Source organism: Ranitomeya imitator, chromosome 1 (assembly GCF_032444005.1).
Source record: "Ranitomeya imitator isolate aRanImi1 chromosome 1, aRanImi1.pri, whole genome shotgun sequence".
Lineage (NCBI taxonomy): Eukaryota > Metazoa > Chordata > Amphibia > Anura > Dendrobatidae > Ranitomeya > Ranitomeya imitator.
In genome coordinates this window covers 89889823-89909616 of record NC_091282.1, presented here as the reverse complement: position 1 = coordinate 89909616, position 19794 = coordinate 89889823, and the positions used below count along the sequence as shown (strand labels likewise).

The following is a 19794-nucleotide window of genomic DNA, read 5'->3' as shown; positions in this document are numbered from 1 at the left end:
CGAGACCCTGGATTCTCTGCTGTGCGAGCAGCGAGACCCTGGATTCTCTGCTGTGCGAGCAGCGAGACCCTGGATTCTCTGCTGTGCGAGCAGCGAGACCCTGGATTCTCTGCTGTGCGAGCAGCGAGACCCTGGATTCTCTGCTGTGCGAGCAGCGAGACCCTGGATTCTCTGCTGTGCGAGCAGCGAGACCCTGGATTCTCTGCTGTGCGAGCAGCGAGACCCTGGATCCTCTGCTGTGCGAGCAGTGAGATCTATGAAACCAGAGCTGACTTAAAATGTTTACTTCCCATATAGAAGTATCTGCATAATGCGGATTGTAGTGATGTCGTCATGCATATTCAGTTGTAATAAGGCGCTGCGGCATTATGTTAATGGAAGACGTTTCCTTTGCTTCTTCTGTAGGTCCTTATTATTGGCGGTGGTGTTGCTGGTTTGGCTGCTGCAGGAGCTGCTAAATCTATGGGTGCCATTGTTCGTGGATTTGATACCAGGTAGAAGGATCCCAAAAGTTGTACAAGTTTCGGCAGTGTAATAACAGTAGGCCGCTAACCAGCAGTGTGTAAACTTTCCTGTAGTTTCCCCAGCTTGCTGACAGTTTCCTTTTAGACACCATAAGATAGATCTGCTTTTTGCTCCCCAAGTCCCTGCGTGTTGAGTACAATGTTATGTAGCTGATGATCCACCTTGTGGGGCGGCAGCATTTGATGCGTTTCACTGACTTCTTTGCTCTGCAGGGCCGCAGCCTTGGAGCAGTTTAAGTCCATCGGGGCTGAACCTCTAGAGGTCGACCTCCATGAATCCGGAGAGGGACAGGGCGGCTATGCTAAAGAGATGTCCAAGGAGTTCATCGATGCCGAGATGAAGCTCTTTGCCAAGCAGTGTCAGGACGTGGACATCATCATCACTACTGCCCTCATTCCAGGTATGAGGGCGCGAAACGCGTGTGCACCTCCTCCAGCACTGGTAACAGTGGAGACTAATGCAAGGGCCGCTATTTTTGGAGGTTGTGGCGTTAGTCCCATCAGTTTAGTATGGTCATACAGTGCATGAATGTGGCCGACGTAGCGGGCATTATATTCTTGTGGCGCTTGTAGCGAGAGAAGTGCAGACCGCTTTTGTAATGTGCATACCTGATCAATACAGGGACATAGAGATATATATCTCGGGTCTGTGCCGGTAAAGAGGTAAGTGCAGTGTATGGAGTTGGTTGTCAGAGACGGTGGGAATCCCCATAGAGAAGGCAGAGCCGGTTTATAACCATCTCTGCCAACCTGATGGCTGTATACATAGAGCTGAACGAGCTCTGGGCATACAGATTAGAAATCAGTAATATCTATGATGGTGTTTTTTTTTTTTTTTTTTTTTTGTGGTGTTCAAAAACCTCTTTGAGTTTTCTGGTGGAAACCACTTTCTTGCAGAGTTGTTTTTCAAAACCTGAAGTGGAAGAAAAGAATGAACATCTATGTGACCAGCGGAGTGGCTTTATAATAGAAATGTAATAGTTCTTCAAACTATTTATTTTTTTAATCAATATTTAAAGCCTCTTTTGGAACAGACCCACTCTGGAAAACTCCTCCAAAAATTCACATACCCATACAGCTGTTTCCTTGTCATAGAGATCATGTGATCGCCGAGTGAGTTCATTCTCCCCCTCGCCTCCTGATGATCACATTATCTTCGTTATGGGAGGAGGAGGCGCCGTCACTTCTTCCTGAACTACAGACATAACGCTGATACGGCCATCAGGAAGGCAGAAGGGGTAATAAATAGTGATGAGCGAATATACTCGTTACTCGAGATTTCTCGAGCACGCTCGGGTGACCTCCGAGTATTTGTTAGCGCTCGGAGATTTAGTTTTTCTTGCCACAGCTGAATGATTTACATCTGTTAGCCAGCATAAGTACATGTGGGGGTTGCCTGGTTGCTAGGGAATCCCCACATGTACTTATGCTGGCTAACAGATGTAAATCATTCAGCTGCTGCAAGAAAAACTAAATCTCCGAGCACTAAAAAATACTCTGAGGACCCCCGAGCGTGCTGGAGAAATGTCGAGTAACGAGTATATTCGCTCACCTCTAGTAATAAACCATCTCTGCCTTCTCTGAGGAGTCTCGCCCTGTAGGATTTTGCACCTCGATCTGTGGGTTGGGGATCACTGGTCTGTAAGTCAGATGATAAAATGTAGTAACTGCGGTATGTTATGTCTGCAGGTAAAAGGGCGCCCATCTTGTTCCGGAAAGACATGATCGAATTAATGAAGGAAGGTTCGGTGGTGGTTGACCTTGCGTCCGAGGCCGGTGGAAACATAGAAACGACCAAACCCGGAGAACTGTATGTACATAAGGTACGTCAGCTACGCACATCGTTACCGTAGGGTTAGTTCTTGTTGGTGGTCTTCATCACGTGGCCACATTCACTAAACGCTAAGCTTCAGTTTTGGATCCGGAGACTGAACCTCGTGCACGAGTGACCTGGCCCCATACCCTCAGGTGAGACTACATGATTTCAGGTCTTTAATTTATTAAAGGGAACCTGCCTCCCCCAAAATCAAACATGAGCCAAGCCCACCGGCATCATTGGCTTATCTACAGCATTCTGTAATAAATCTTTGAAAAGTCAGTCTTAAGATATTTCGTGGCCGAGGCTTGAATGCTGTAGATAAGCCCCTGATGCTGGTGGGCTTAGCTCATCGTCAATTTTGGGGGTGACAGGTTCCCTTTAAAACAAAATAAAATTAGATTTATAATCTCTATAATTTTAACTTCCAAAATATTAGAAATTACAATGCACGAGCATGGCCGTCATGGGACAAATCCTCCCCCTGGGTGAAGTGTCCACACCGACATGTCAGTAGACGTTCTATTGCTGTGGTGTTACTACGTGCCCTTCAAGGGGTATTCCATGTCCAGCTACCTGGCCTTTAGTGGCTAGTACTGGGCTAAAATAATAAAGTCAGATGTTAACTTCCCGCTGCTTATTGGCTGCAGCAATGATGTCCGCTGTCAATGTGACGTCTCTGCCGTAGAAAGAAGCAGCGGGGAGAGGGCAGCATTGGCTCCGGCAGGACGGGTGACTGACATCTGACTTGCCCGGTATAAGTAGAAACCCACTTAAGGAGCTGGCGTTTTTGTTTTTTTTCTTTGTGCGTTTTTCACTCCCCTTATTTCAAGACCCATAACTTTCTTTTTTTTTTTTTTATATTTTTCTTTGGATATTGTCAATTAAGGGTTTGTTTTTTGCGGGATGACTTTTGAATGACATTCATTTTATCATCTGATATAATGGAAAGTAGCAGGAAAAAAATTCCTTGTGTGGCAAAATATCAAAACAAGTGGGATTCTGCCATTGTTATTTATTTATTTTTTATTTGCATTCTTCATTTTACTGTAATACTCTTCTGACTATAAGTCTCCAGGTCAGTAGGATTACGCAGATACCAAACGTGTAGTTTTCCTTAAAGGGAACCTGTCAGCAGGATTGTGCTCAGTAACCTACACAAAGTGTCAGGTCGGCGCCGTTATACTGATTACAATGATTCCTGGTGATGAAATCCGTCTTGTGGTTGTTGTTGTTTAATCTTCATTTTCAGTGTTGAGTTAATGATATGCTCGTGCTCCGGGGCGGCCTGTGTGGGGTCTTTTTTTTGAGGAGTATAACAATAAAAAATTAAAAATGGCGCCCACTGCACCTGCGCAGTAGCACTTATCAGTGTACATAGCGGTGATCCGATAGTTGCTACTGTGTGGACAGCGCCGATGGCTGCACAATAGCAGCTATCAGATCACCGCTATGTACACAGATAAGTGCTACTGCGCAGGTGCAGTGGGCGCCATTTTTTTTTTTTTTTGTTATACTCCTCAGAAAAAGCTCAACCACATGTAGTAACTACACAGTAAACATGCGATTATGCTGCAGCTCAGGGGCCACAGCCGGCACCTGCCTGTTGAAGGGTATTTATTTCTTCGCTATGTACATTGTACGGTATTCATTATGTAAACTAGGGGGCAGTCAGTGAGGGATCAGTGATCTGTCAGCAGTCTGCATTATGAATAGCTAATCAGAGCACCACATGAAGACCCCCACAGGCTGCCCCAGAGCAGATCATTAGCTCAACACTGAGAATAAAGATTACACAACAACCACAAGACGGATTTCATCATCAGGAATCATTGTTAGGGCTCCTTCTCACTTGCGTGAAATACGTCCGAGTCTCGCAGGTTAAAACCCGGCTTTGCCGCCGGCACTCCAGAGCGGAGCGTGCGGCCGCACAGCAATACATGGAGCTGCACGCTCCGCTCCCCAGTGCCGGCGGCAGAGCCAGGTTTTAACCTGCGAGACTCGGCCGTATTTCACGCAAGTGAGAAGGAGCCCTAATCAGTATAACGGCGCCGACCTGACACTGCCTGTAGGTTACTGTGCACAATCCCTTTAAGTATAGAAAAAAATTTCAGCCTTTTTTTTTTTTTACACTTACTGAGAGCTGTAACGTTTTCTGTTTTCGGGATATGGAGCGGTGTGAGGGCTTGTTTTTTTGCTCCCCAAGCTGATGTTTTTATCTTTTTTGTGGAATGTACAAAATTTTTTACTCTTATTGCGCTGGCCAAAAAAACACAATTCTGGCATTTTAATTTTTTTTCTCATCCCACTGTTTACCAGTCGTATTAATTATAGTTATATCTCCTAGATCGGACTTTGCGAATGGAGCGATAGCAAATCTGTGTTGTGGTTTTTTTTTTTTTTTTAATGCTATAAATAGGCCAGTAAGCTTAACCTCTACTGTGGGTAAAATCCTGGAGGGCATTCTAAGGGATGCTATACTGGAGTATCTGAAGAGGAATAATCTCATGACCCAGTATCAGCACGGGTTTACTAGGGACCGTTCATGTCAGACTAATCTGATCAGTTTCTATGAAGAGGTAAGTTCCGGACTGGACCAAGGGAACCCAGTGGATGTAGTGTATATGGACTTTTCAAAAGCTTTTGATACGGTGCCACACAAAAGGTTGATACATAAAATTAGAATAATGGGGATAGGGGAAAATATGTGCAAGTGGGTTGAGAGCTGGCTCAGGGATAGGAAACAAAGGGTGGTTATTAATGGAGCACACTCGGAATGGGTAGCGGTTAGCAGTGGGGTGCCACAGGGGTCAGTATTGGGCCCTCTTCTTTTTAACATATTTATTAATGACCTTGTAGGGGGCATTCAGAGTAGAATTTCAATATTTGCAGATGACACTAAACTCTGCAGGGTAATCAATACAGAGAAGGACAATTTTATATTACAGGATGATTTATGTAAACTAGAAGCTTGGGCTGATAAATGGCAAATGAGCTTTAATGGGGATAAATGTAAGGTCATGCACTTGGGTAGAAGTAATAAGATGTATAATTATGTGCTTAATTCTAAAACACTGGGCAAAACCGTCAATGAAAAAGACCTGGGTGTATGGGTGGATGACAAACTTAAATTCAGTGGCCAGTGTCAGGCAGCGGCTACAAAGGCAAATAAAATAATGGGATGCATTAAAAGAGGCATAGATGCTCATGAGGAGAACATAATTTTACCTCTATACAAGTCACTAGTTCGACCACACTTAGAATACTGTGCACAGTTCTGGTCTCCGGTGTATAAGAAAGACATAGCTGAACTAGAGCGGGTGCAGAGACGAGCGACCAAGGTTATTAGAGGGCTGGGGGGTCTGCAATACCAAGATAGGTTATTACACTTGGGGCTATTTAGTTTGGAAAAACGAAGACTAAGGGGTGATCTTATTTTAATGTACAAATATATGAGGGGACAGTACAAAGACCTTTCTGATGATCTTTTTAATCATAGACCTGAAACAGGGACAAGGGGGCATCCTCTGCGTCTGGAGGACAGAAGGTTTAAGCATAATAACAGATGTGGATTCTTTACTGTAAGAGCAGTGAGACTATGGAACTGTCTGCTGTATGATGTTGTAATGAGTGATTCATTACTTAAATTTAAGAGGGGACTGGATACATTTCTGGAAAAGTATAATGTTACAGGGTATATACACTAGATTCCTTGATAGGGTGTTGATCCAGGGAACTAGTCTGATTGCCGTATGTGGAGTCGGGAAGGAATTTTTTTCCCCAATGTGGAGCTTACTCTTTGCCATATGGTTTTTTTTGCCTTCCTCTGGATCAACATGTTAGGGCAAGTTAGGTTAGGCTATGGGTTGAACTAGATGGACTTAGTCTTCCTTCAACCTTAACAACTATGTAACTATATAAAAGGGTGGTGATTTGAACTCCTTTAATTTCACGTTTTCTTTTAAACCTTTTTTTTTTGCTTTTCGCTGTCTGTTATTCCCCTTAGGGGATTTGAAGGTGTTATCCGAGTATCTCAGGCGTGCTCGAGAGATAAGTTCGAGTCCCTGTGAGACAGCTGCAGCACATGTAGGGATTGCCAGTTTGATGGATAGCCACAAGACAAGCGGGAGATTGTGTGCCGCAGCGACATGTGCAGCCGCGGGGACTCGGGCACATTTCTTGAGCACGCCCGAGATAGTCTGATTACAACTTATCCGAGCACAATCACTAATGCCAGCCACAGGGTGGTTTTCACAGGAGTACTGTGATGACAAACACGGGGTTCAGACCCCTGCATCTCCTGGTAACTCATTAGTGTCCCGCAGTCAGTTTGCAGGCAGACCGATGAGCTGTGAAAAAAGCGCTTGCGGACCCCTGCCTTCGCGTTGTAACAGATGAGTACCAACCCACCCGAGGCTCTTAGCGGCAGATGATAAATCAGCCATTATCTGCCGGGAAAGATGCGGGCTCAGCGTGCTAGCCCATGTCAAAGGCCGGGAGACTACTTGTGACAGACCTAGTACATCATAAGTCGTTAAAGGGGAAACCCACTGTAAAACTGTCCCCATCAATCACATTGACTATTAATGGAGCCATGGTGCACATACTCGATTCCTATGGGAATCTATAGCCCCATTCTTGGTATTGATGGTTTCCCCAGTTTTCAGACCCCCAGCGATCAGCAGTTTGTCATTTATCTTGTGTATAGATATGTTGTAATGGTGGACGTCTTCCTTTGAACCATATGTGAAGAGTCTTGTTGGGTTGTCGCAGAGGACCTTGCCTACTAATGTCATGGGATGTAAATGTCTAGCCACTTGGGATGTCAGGCTTGACGATAGCTGCATATACCAAGCTTTCCTTCCCCCATTAATATATCGTAATGTTTCTGTAGGGGGTGACGCACGTCGGCTACACAGATCTACCGAGCAGAATGGCCACACAAGCCAGCACGCTCTACTCCAACAACATCATCAAGCTGCTGAAGGCAATCAGCCCAGACAAGGAGAACTACCACTACGACATCAAGGATCAGTTCGACTACGGGACCATGGACCATGTCATCAGGGGAACAGTGGTCATGAATGTAAGTGCCTGAAAACTGCAGTCTGTACAACCTCAACTGTTCATTAATGAGCATGTAACCTTCTTTTGTGTACAGTGCTCGAATTACAAAGCCTGAAACCATTAAAGGGAATCTGTCACCAGGTTTTTGCCACCAAATCTGAGAGCAGCATAATGTATGAAAAGAGACCTTGATTCCAGTGACGTGTCACGTACTGGGCTGCTAGATGTAGTTTTGATAAAATCACAGTTTTATCAGCAGGAGATTATTACTAGAGGACTAGTAAACCTGCTGCCAGGTAGTCCTCCATATTCATGAGCTCTGTATAACTCCGCCTACACCACTGATTGGCTGCTTTCTGCCCATGCATTGTGTAAACAGAAAGCTGCCAATCAGTGGTGTGGGTGGGGTTATACCAAGCTCCACACTGGCAGAATGTCTTATTATGCTGTGTTCACAGCTCCTGTGCAGAGCAATGTGTCCCTGTGCAGTTTGATGATTAATCATCCTCGCGTCCATTTGTCTCTTACTTCAATTAGCATGAACAAGTGGAAATATAGAAGGCAAAATATGGTCTGTTACCATGAAGAAGATTGGGGGGCTGTAGAAATGGGAGGCGTGTGTGTGTATGTTTTCTCCCTCAATTTCTTTGGGGGCAATTAAAGAAAAAAAAAAAAGGTTTGCACCAGTGTCTTAGAAGTTCCTTCTGGTGAATTATGCCAATGTCTACAGAGAAATTTCTTCTCAAAATCCTCACCAGGAGACAGCACATCTTTACTCTAAACAGACCAGTAGGGAGCCTGTCAGCAGGATTGTGCTCCGTAACCTACACGCACTGTCAGGTCGGCTCCGTTATACTGATTACAATGATACCTGGTGATGAAATCCGTCTTGTGGTTGTTGTGTAATCTTTATTTTCAGTTTCGAGTTAATGATCTGCCCGTGCCCCGGAGCGGTCTGTGGTGCTCTGGTTAAGTATTCATCAGTATGACTTATGACAGGTCACTGATCCCTCACTGACCTGCCCCCTATTTTACATACTGAATATTATATGTATTGGAAAAAAAAAATTGGTCTCAAAGTGGCGCCGGCCGCCAGAGTAAGGAGAAAAAATTGTCTCCACTAAGATGATGCCTGCGCAGTAGCATCTATCGCAGTGTTCCCCAAGTTTGGTCCTCAAGAGCCACCAGCAGGTCGTGTTTTCTGGATTTCCTTAGTATTGCCCAGGTGAGAATTCCATCATCTAGACAGGCAACAATTCCATCACCTGGGCCATACTAAGGAAATCCTGAAAACACGACCTGCTGGTGGCTCTTTAGGACCTGAGTTGGGGAACACTGATATCGGATTGCCAATAGATGCTACTGCGCATGCGCAGTTGACGCCATTGTTGAGACTGATTTTTTTTTTTTTTTCTGAATGAATTTATTTCCGCCACAAATAAAATAATTAAATGCGTATTATAGATGGCATCATGCTGCAGTGGCAGCGCCTGCCTGCTGAATGTGATGTTTTGGTTTTTTTTTTTCTTTAAACATTTTTTCAAAACATATCATAATCAGTATGTAAACTAGGGTCAGTCAGTGAGGGATCAGTGACCTGTCAGCAGTCTGCATTATGAATACCTAATTACAGCACCCCCTGAAGACCCCTACAGGCCGCCCCAGAGCACGGGCATGTCATTAACTCAAAACTGAAAATAAAGATTAAACAACAACCACAAGACTGATTTCATCACCAGGTATCATTGTAATCGGTGTAACGGCGCCGACCTGACACTGTCTGTAGGTTACTGAGCACAATCCTGCCGACAGGTTCCCTTTTAATATTGCAGGAAGTTATCTAATGCGGAATTTGTCATATTCTCACTCTTTTAGCAAAAAAACCCACAAGAAACCATATCGCTTCCGCCAATACAGGTGCAGCTATGTCAATCTATTGTGTGTGTGTATGTACAGCATGTATATGTGTAAATATATGCTGAAGCTGTCCCTCTTTGCTTATACTTGAGTCATTGTCCCAGGGGGGTCGGCAGGGGAGTGGCGGCTGTCACATACTCGCCAGCTCCTGGCGCGTCTCTGCATCTCCAATGGTCTCCGGGCGCTGACAGCTTCTTCCAGCGTTGAGCGGTCACATGGTGCCACTCATTACAGTAATGAATATGCACCCGACTCCACTCCCATAGGGAGCGGTAACGGTGACCGCTCAATGCTGGAAGAAGCTGTCAGCGCCCGGAGAACGGAGATGCAGGGACTGCGCCAGGAGCAGGTGAGTATAATGGGGAGAGAGAGCACTGCGCGATATTCACCTTTCCTCATTCCGGGCGCCGCTCCGTCTTCCGCGTCCTCTGCAGTGACGCTCAGGTCAGAGGGCGCGGTGATGTGGTTAGTGAGCGCCGCCCTCTGCCTGAGCGTCAGTGCAGAGGACGCGGAAGACGTGAGTATGTAATTTTTTTTTTAATCGCAGCAACAGCATATGGGGCAAATATCTCTATGGAGCATCTTATGGGGCCATATTCAATGTTTGTGGAGCATTATATGGGGGCAAATATCTCTGGAGCATCTTATGGGGCCATTATTAACCTTTGTGCAGCTTTATATGGGGCATATTTTAATATGGAGCATTATAATCTTTCTTTTTATAATCTTTTATTTATTTTTTTTATATAGCGCTAACATATTCCGCAGCACTTTACAGACATTATCATCGCTGTCCCCAATGGGGCTCACAATCTAAATTCCCTATCAGTATGTCTTTGGAATGTGGGAGGAAACCGGAGTGCCCGGAGGAAACCCACACAAACACGGAGAGAACATACAAACTCTTTGCAGATGTTGTCCTTGGTGGGAACTCCTTGGTCCAGGACTCCAGCTCTGCAAGGCTGCTGTGCTAACCATTAAGCCACCGTGCTGCATTATATGGGGCTCATCATGAACTGTATGGAGCATTATATGGGGCTTCTGATTCAATATGGATATTCAAAAACACTTAACCTACTACTGATGTCTCAATTAATTTTACTTTTTTTGGTATCTATTTTTACTTTTGACATTTACCAGTAGCTGCTGCATTTTCCACCCTAGGTTTTTACTCGAGTCATTAAGTTCTCCCAGTTTTTTTTGTGGCAAAATTAGGGGGTTTGGCTTATACTCGAGTATATACGGTATATATAATTTTATACATTTATTGTATACTCTAGGGTAAGCAGAGTTTTGCAGCACATTTTTATGTGCCGAAAACGCCCCCTCCTCGGATTATACTCGAGTGAGGTGTCCAGAAGGTGGAGCTGCAGGTTATTACACATACCGGGACAGGGATGAGGGGACAATGTATACCCGGCTGATACTCGAGTCAATAAGATTTCCCTTTTTTTTTTTTGTAAAATTTGGGGCCTCTGCTTATACTCAGATCGACTTATACTCTAGTATATACGGTAATGTATATTGTAGATAATATTTATATTATGTGTGGAATCAAAAAAACAAATGGATATAATTTTTTGTTATGTATGAAAGTTTATATAAAATTTATTTCCACTTTTTTACAGTCTGCAAGGATTTTTTTTATATATATTGGACAATTTTCTCAGTTTTCTTAAATACTGCACTGCAATCTTTCTGTATTAACGCGGACAGAGCTCTGATTAGTCTCAGTCTCTGGCAGGGTCTAATAAGAGCTCTGTAATGACAGCCATAGGTGTGCCCATCTGGCCTCAGACGTTGGCATTGTCCTCCAGATCATTGCCCTTATTAGTCCTTGTATAACAGCCGGGTACCCTATCTATCTATCTATCCATCTATCTATCTATCTATCAGCCCTTGTATTGTAGTTGCGGCAGTCCTATAGTGGTGATGTGTGGCGTACGTATGTGACAGCGGAGAGGTTATTGCCTTTGTGCAGCTCTCGGCCTCGCCTTCTTCCAGCAGTAAATATATGTGAATATAGATTTGAAAGTACATAAGTTTATTAAATATCTCGGTGTAAGCCCTATGTGCGCACTAATTACTGTCCGCCATCATGGCCGCCCACGCCAGGTCCCAGCATAGGCCGCCTTGTGTGCAGCTTAGGCCGGGAGGCTGCAGGCCTTCATTTCCTATCTGCTTTGTGTTTGCACACGGTTTAATTACACGGCTCCCGTGCCAGTTCTGTTTTAATAAGCGTTTTTTTGCGAGACGCGAGAGCCGTTCCAGAAACAATTGTTTGCTCTTTTGTTTGATAAAGCGGCGGCACATAACAATAAGCCAGTAATGAGCGAACGCGAGGCCGTAAATCACCAGAGGCGACGAGTTTGCTGCTATTTTAATATGGGGCTGGCAGCGCTGACCTTCTCTGGTATTCTGCCTGTTAAACATGGGGGCGGACAGTCGGATGAATTTATTAAGGAAAAAAATATTTATGTATTATTTAGATATTCCACTAATCTGGAGCCAAATTTTGCCAATTCCAATAATCTGGTATGTGACAAAATTAGTCCTAAGGTGCATTAAAGGGACCAAGTCTGAATGAGTTCTAGGGTGGAAGGACAGGTTGTGCAGCATCATGTCAAAAACTCGGATAGCTGTATGCTGACGTAGGCTTTGATTACAGCTACTATATTCTGCTACAGCAGCTATAGACATGTGCACACGGATGGCCAGGCGCTGTTGGGGATGGCCAGGCGCTGTTACTCACAAGTCAGTATTGATTGTCATTTGCGCGACTGCCAGGCGCTGTTGGGGATGGCCAGGCGCTGTTGGGGATGGCCAGGCGCTGTTACTCACAAGTCAGTATTGATTGTCATTTGCGCGACTGCCAGGCGCTGTTGCGGATGGCCAGGCGCAGTTGCGGATGGCCAGGCGCAGTTGCGGATGGCCAGGCGCTATTACTCACGGGTCAGTATTGATTGTCATTTGCGCAACTGCTTATGTAATACAAGTATCGCGTTAGGTGGGCTGCGCTGTTGAAATAAGGAGCCTTGAAGTTTAAGATACGGTTTATATTATTAGTACCAACGCAGTTCGGCACCTTTCTCAAGATCAAAAAGATAAATGCCATTTTGGTTGTTTTGCCTGTGAGAAAGGTGCTGAAATGCGTTGGTTCTATAAAAAAGCTTATCTGAAGCTCCAAGGCTCCTTATGTCGCACAGCCCACCTAACGCGATGCTCTCCATTCTTGGAAATATACATCTGGAAGATATCCCTTCCAGCTTTGGGGCAGCAGCGGATATTCACGCTTAAATGTGTGTTGTGACTTCCCACAACACCACCAGGTGAGGGCTACATCTCCTCTTTGGTGGTCTTTTTTTAAATGGTATTTCCCTACCGCGTGCGCCTTTGCCCCTCTCTAGAGTTCTTTAGATTACCCTCGTTTGGCATCAAGGTCGGTCCTATGTGGCAGCCGACCAGGGCAGTGTGAACTCTTGTGCCAATAATCCTTAGTTGGGCAACTCTGCTGTGTACTAGGCCCACTCCTCACAGAGGCCAATCAAATGGCCGAAGCACCGAGGGCGACTGGTTAAGAATTGGCGGTGCAGAAGTGACTACTACCCTGGTCCAGCTGCCAAGGAGGAAAGAACTGCCCACCCACGGTCAATCGTGGGTCCTAGTAATCAGCAGAGGCGCCCAGTACGCTCGGCAAAAATTGGTGGTGAAGTAAACACTACCCTGGTCCTGCTGCCATGGAAGACTGAACTAGATGCCAGACCAAGGGGGATCAGGGGCCTAGTAAGCGGCAGAGGTGTCCATGATACTGGGCAGAAAATTGTTGGCACGTAAGTGAACATTACCTTGGTCCTTGTGCTACAGAGGACTGAACTGGAAGCCAGACCAAGATGGATCAGGGGCTTAGTATGTGGCAGAGGTGCCCAAAGCCCTGGGCAAAAAAACTGCTAGTACGGAAGTTCACAGTGCCCTTGTTGTGCCACGGAGGACTGAGCCGGATGTACGATCAGGGTAGTTTGAATCTCTCGGGGTATTTCTACTGCCCTCTACCCATGTGTCGGTGCACAGCTAGATAGACTGTCAGTCCAGGACCCCAGGAAAGATGGATGCCAATACCACTGGGGGCTGTCATGTGGCTATAAAGGTTTGGTAACCGCAGACAACAATTCAGTGATGTAATTTACCGACTTTTGCACTAGTTCAGTAAAATTATTTCTATAAGTTCTATACAGATTGATGCCTTGTATCTGGATAGAGGGGTGGTCCATTACTAGGACAACCCCTTCTTAATCTAAATGTTTGGCCCCGATAAAATATAAAAGCTTATACTCCCGTGCTGGCACTCTTCCAGCGGTGTTGGCACTTGCCATCCTGGCGCTCTTGTGCGGTTGTGTGACACGTGACCCTGGTGTCCAATCAGCGCTGGCATCACTGTCTCCGCCTTTGTATGGATTGGACATGAAGAGGAAGCCAGGGCTGCAGGTGATTGGACTTCCTCTTCATGTTCAACTCGAAAGAAGGCGGGAACAGTGACACCAGCGCTGATTGGGCGCACAGAATCACATGGTATCACAACCGCTCGGGCGCCCCAGAGAGGGCAAGTGCCGACAGCGCTGGGACGGCGCCAGCATAGGAAGTGAGTCTGTCTGTCTATCTATCGCACACATTTTAGATAAGAAGGGGTTGTCCTAGTAGTGGTCCACCCCTTTATGATCACTTTACTAAGTTTCTTTGACAGCATTTTCCTTTTTTTTTCCCCTGATAGGATGGGAAAGTGATCTTCCCAGCACCACAGCCTAATAATGTCCCAACTGCAGCGCCAGTAAAGCATAAGTCCGTGGCCGAGCTGGAAGCTGAAAAGGCGGCTGCTATTTCCCCCTTTAGGAAGACCATGACCAACGCCACCGCGTACACCGCCGGTACAGAGACGTTGTACTTCACGTGTTCATCACTAATGAGAAAAGTGTATCCTGTGTTAAACTTTTTTATTTTTTTTGCCACCCCGCAGGTCTCGGCACCCTTCTAGGGCTCGGTATTGCCTCTCCTCATTCTGCCTTTACCCAGATGGTGACCACCTTTGGCCTGGCTGGGATTGTGGGTTACCACACGGTGTGGGGGGTCACCCCTGCCCTCCACTCCCCACTCATGTCTGTTACCAATGCCATCTCAGGTGAGTGCCACGTTGGGCCATGTTTTTTTCTTTGTTACTTGTATAATAAATATCACAGTACAGTTATGCAAAAGTGTTAAGTACAGCACAGAAATTACCCTCCTATGTCAGATGTGTACAGACGGCTTCTGACACGAACACCAAGCAAATATGCAGAAAAACAAAAGTAATTAAGATTTTATTCAGAACTTTGACCTCCTTCTCTTCCTTGATCCTATGTTGTCTCTTATCACAATGAAATCCGAGAAATCGAAATGGAAATCTGTGTCTCAGGAGTTCAGCCATGTTCCTCGTCCACCAAAATGTCCTGTGTGTGAATGTAAGAGTCTGACTGCAGCAGGATCCTCTCCCCCCTGCAATGTTGATGGTAGTACAATATAACTTGGCTCTGCACCTTAGCTAAGGGGACAGAGCACCAGCCAAAGATTGGATTAAACAGCAGGAGATTAAAGGGGTTGTCTGGTGAAAACAGGTTATCAATCATCTGTAACTTGATGATCAGTGGGTGTCCGACCGCTGGCACCCGCACCAGTTAGCAGAATGGGGAACCCCTGTCCTCGTTAACATGGGGCAGCAGCGCACATGCTCGACCGCCACTCCAATCACTCCTATGGAGGTGCCGAGTTCTGCGCTTCACGTTTCCAGCAGTCCCATAGAAATAAATGGGAACTTGGTTGGCGTCTCATCTGCTGTGCAATTCCACATTCTGCTGATTGTTGTGTCCCAGAGTTTGGGTCACCCACTGATCTGCAAGTTATCTATCCTGCCAGTAGGTGATGACTTGTTTTAACTAGACAACCCCTTTATTTCCTGTGTTCATTGCTGACAGACTGCAGCATTTTCTGCATGATCCTGAAACAAACAGTGGGGGAACTAACCTTGATTGACTGATATCGCAATTGGTGATCACCGTAGGATATGTCAATGCAACGGCACACAATTTATTTATTTTTTTTACGTATTTTCTGACATCCTTTGCAAGACCTGTATTTTATTACTTTTTTTTTTTTTTTTTCTTTAGTCGGGTTTCAAGTGGAGTCCCCTTGAGACCTCACAAGCGTATACTCTATGGGTATTTTCAGTTTTTATGCGAAGGATTTTGAACAAGATCTACTAGAAAATTGACATCAAAAACCGTTTCAAATACTCTTTAAATACTTTTTTTTTCCTATTGACTTTAATGAAATCCGTTTTGCTGCACTTAGGAGTTGTTTTTTTTTTTTCTTTCTTCTTGCTGACTTGGTTCCCAGATCCTCTGCATTAAAGTTATGTTCTTTAATGCAGATTGCTCAGAGTTGGGCTAAAGGGCTGCAAAAAAAAAAAAAAGAGGTGGAAAACTTCAAAGTACCTCTTCAAATCCTTGTCAAATGCTTCAAAAAGACTTTAGGAAAAGTAAAACTCCAAAAAACACAGAAAAAGTGGATGCCTCTTTAAGACCTTCTCCCTCTTCCTAAAATTGCTGCGCACGATGAAATAAATGGATGGTTTAGATGGATTGCTCAGGCTGCGACGCGTTTTACATCGCAGTATTGTAAGTCTTCCCAATCTCTATACTTGACCTTGGCAGCCGACAACCTGCGTGTCTCGGATCTCCCCCTCCCCATCAACAACCTGCGTGTCTTAAGGTACCGTCACACTCCGCAACTTTCCAACGATCACGACCAGCGATACGACCTGGCCGTGATCATTGGAAAGTCCTTGTGTGGTCGCTGGAGAGCTGTCACACAGACAGCTCTCCAGCGACCAACGATGCCGAAGTCCCCGGGTAACCAGGGTAAACATCGGGTTACTAAGCGCAGGGCCGCGCTTAGTAACCCGATGTTTACCCTGGTTACCATTGTAAATGTAAAAAAAAAAAACAAACAAAAAAAACCACATACTCAAATTCCGGTGCCTGTCACGTCCCCGGCATCCGCTTCCCTGCACTCCTCCTGCATCCTGTGTAAGCGCCGGCCGTAAAGCAGAGCGGTGACATCACCGCTGTGCTCTGCTTTACGGCCAGCCGACGCTGACACAGGATCCAGGAGGAGTGCAGGGAAGCGGATGCCGGGGACGTGACAGGCACCGGAATGTATGTGTTTTTTTTTGTTTTTTTTTTTTACATTGGTAACCAGGGTAAATATCGGGTTACTAAGCGCAGGGCCCAGTGAACACATTGCTGGATCGGCGTCACACACGCCGATTCAGCGATGTCAGCGGGTGATCCAGCGACGAAATAAAGTTCTGGCCTTCTAGCTCCGACCAGCGATGTCACAGCAGGATCCTGATCGCTGCTGCGTGTCAAACACAACGATATCGCTATCTGCAACGTCACGGATCGCTATCGTTATCGTTGTAATGTTGTTCAGTGTGAAGGTACCTTAAGATCTCCCCCTTCCCATTGACAACCTGCGTGTCTTAGATCTCCCCCTCCTCGTTGACCACCTGCGCGTCTCGGATCTCCCCCTCCCCATCTCTAATTTTTGCAGCTCTCTTGTATCCTGTCCAGTTGCACTGCAGGGTCCGTACCGTGAAATTTCAATATTCTTGTTTTAGAACATGTTCATTAAAAATGATTTTACTAGGCCGTGCTCCAGCGCTTAGTAATATGCGTCCTGCTGGGGGGGATCGGACCTCCTGTGGCAGAAAGCAGTATATGAAACAGAGCTGCTAATAAACCGCAGTAATGGTCTCTGCTCTTTCGGTTTCCTAATAATAAAAATCCTTTCTGGGGAGAAAAAAAGAGAAAACAAAAATAATAATCCAATGTTTTATGGCAACTTTTACTAAACATCTAAAAGAGCTTAAAATATATACCCTGCTCCAGGGGCGGACCGGCAGCCTACTGACTGGGGGTGGGTTTCTGTCCTTGTCGTTTAGGGCTGTGTCTGCGTACTGACATCAAGAAAACATTTACATGACTTCACATATATTTGTTTGTTTTTTTGCGTTGTATGAACAAAATGTTTTAATAAAAACACTATAATGCTTCATTTATCCTTTATAGAACTGTAGGGGAACCGAACACTTTGCTACATTATTGCTGGGGGTCTCAGTAGCAGGACAGCGCTTTAGAGTTTAGTGTATTTACTCCTGTACCCTGAACTATTTTATGTTTGTTTGCTTCCTAAGTGCAAAATAAAGCAACTTCCTTCATATAGATGAGGCCCTCCTCCTCCCCTCATCAACGTTTTTATCCTTCTAATATATTGCAATCATCATATTGTACAGCACTGTGCACTTACAATTGTTCATTTTTGTTGGCAGATATGCAACAGATACAGACTTATTTGTGTGCAGGAGGAGTTTACACTTTTCTGACAGTAGATGGCGATGTTAGTGTTATATGCTTAGTTGAATGTAATGCATATACTTGTTGTACTTTGGTTTCACATTCTCTCTTGTAAAAGGTCCTTCAGGCTTCCTGTTATGCTGTATTAAGAAGCTGATGCATGTGCCTCATGCTTTGTGAAGATAATAGTTAAATTACCCCATATAATCTACTCTCACAAGTTTCTTTGACCAAACTATGCAACAAATTTACCTTTTGTATCCAGCTAATTCTTTTCTTTTCTCTGCTCTATGTAGAAGCAGGAAGTCTCTTGTCCCTGCATTTATCATTCCCTATTCGATTCTTGACCCAGCTGCCCCAACCCTTCTCCCCCCTGCCATTGACTTTTTTCAGTGACTCATGAGTCTTGCAGGGAAAATTGACCTTCTGTTTCTACATAGATCTTAGAATGGTTAGTCAGTTATTAATCATGTGATGTCATAGACCTAATGGAAAAGAGAAGAATTAGCTCGGTAGAAAGGAAAAATGAGCAATTTTAAGTACACAATGCTATGCAATAAAATTGCAGTATACTAAGGTTAACACATTTTGATGGAAGGAGGAGTGGCTCTTTAAAAATGTCCTCTATTTGCTGCTGTGTAGTGTAATGCCTTCACATAGCCGGCTGTCCTGCTGAAGCTGATGTAGATCAGTGCCTATCTCTGTCTCACCTCTTGTATGCTTGAGGAACCAGGAGGAAAAAGGTTGTGAACAGCAGATCAGAGAGTGGAGGGGGAGGAGAGCATCCTGGTTGTCAGGGAAGATCATAGAGTGTATGGATGGGGAGATAACTACCAGAGAGAGAGCGAGTCAGGTAGGTTGTGGGTCAGTGTACAGTGAGAGAAGAGACTGGACCGGACAACAAGGAGGAGGAAGTTGCTGATGAGCATGAGTGTCTGAGTGCACAGGAGTAAAGATGAAGGAGAAATCGCTCCAGGAATGAAACACTGAAGATAGATGAGAGCTTGCTAAGACTAGCTAAAACTAGGAGCTAAATGCAAAACGAATATGGCCAAGTCTAAAAATGAATGACTGAAGATATAAAGATTGTAAACCGAACTTTTTTTTTTTTAGTATTTTTTTTCCTTTTTTTAAATGGGTGAAATTGCAAAGTCCTTGTAAAAACCAAGTAATTTATCTGGTTTAAATCCTCTCTGTTCTCAAGAATGAGAGGGAGTCTTTACTATGTATTTTATTGCTCTTTGCTTCTGTTTCCGGCCACTTCTTATCAGGTGGCCGGTTACCAAGGCAAGGAGTTCACGCTGGTAAGCGCAGTGCTAGAGCATGCAGATGCTGCTCTGTAGTATCCTGGATCGCTGGACCTGGCCAGATTCAGTCCTCCGGCGCTCCTCCGAGGTTGCCGTGACCATGCAGTCTCAGCTTGCAACATCGGAGAGGGCGCTCTTCGGACCAGTGGGCTACACGTTGCTGGTCGAATCTGTCAATCTTCAGGAGTACATTGCTTCCACCAAGCCGAGGAGCAGCACGCACCTGACCAAATTACATCAAACAACCCTTTTAAAGGGAATTTGTCAGCAGGTTTTCTTATGTAACCTGAGAGCAGCGTGGTGTAGGGTCAGAGGCCTTGGGCTTGTCTGGTCATTTCCTGCCTATATGTACTATTAGTTGATTGCTTAATGCGACTCTGTCTTCACAGACTGAATGTTCAAACCAAGTGCAGGCACTGTCATATTTTTTCTTTCATTCATAAACCGTGCTGATCCTTAGTGGCCATTAGAAAAAAATGTATTCCTAATTGCATACAGTTGTGTGAAAAAGTGTTTGCCCCCTTCCTGATTTCCTATTCTTTCGCATGTTTGTCACACTTAAATGTTTCAGACCACTAAACAAATATAAATATCAGACAGAGGTAACACAAGTAATCACAAAATGTAACGAAGGTCTTTATTATTAAGGGAAAAAGAAATCCAAACCTACAGGGCCCTGTGTAGAAAAAGTGATTGCCCCTTAACCTAATAACTTGTTGGGA

The 19794-nt window shown here is 44.9% G+C and overlaps 1 protein-coding gene across 1 annotated transcript in view; it reads left to right on the top strand.

Annotated features, from left to right (window-relative positions):
* NNT (nicotinamide nucleotide transhydrogenase) overlaps nucleotides 1-19794 on the top strand; it is a 137461-nt gene that overhangs the window by 37153 nt on the left and 80514 nt on the right. Inside the window, exons 6-11 of the mRNA XM_069748680.1 lie at nucleotides 406-494; nucleotides 738-925; nucleotides 2214-2347; nucleotides 7235-7426; nucleotides 14090-14243; nucleotides 14333-14494. Coding sequence (XP_069604781.1) covers nucleotides 406-494; nucleotides 738-925; nucleotides 2214-2347; nucleotides 7235-7426; nucleotides 14090-14243; nucleotides 14333-14494 — 919 coding nt within the window. The remainder of the gene's footprint in view (nucleotides 1-405; nucleotides 495-737; nucleotides 926-2213; nucleotides 2348-7234; nucleotides 7427-14089; nucleotides 14244-14332; nucleotides 14495-19794) is intronic.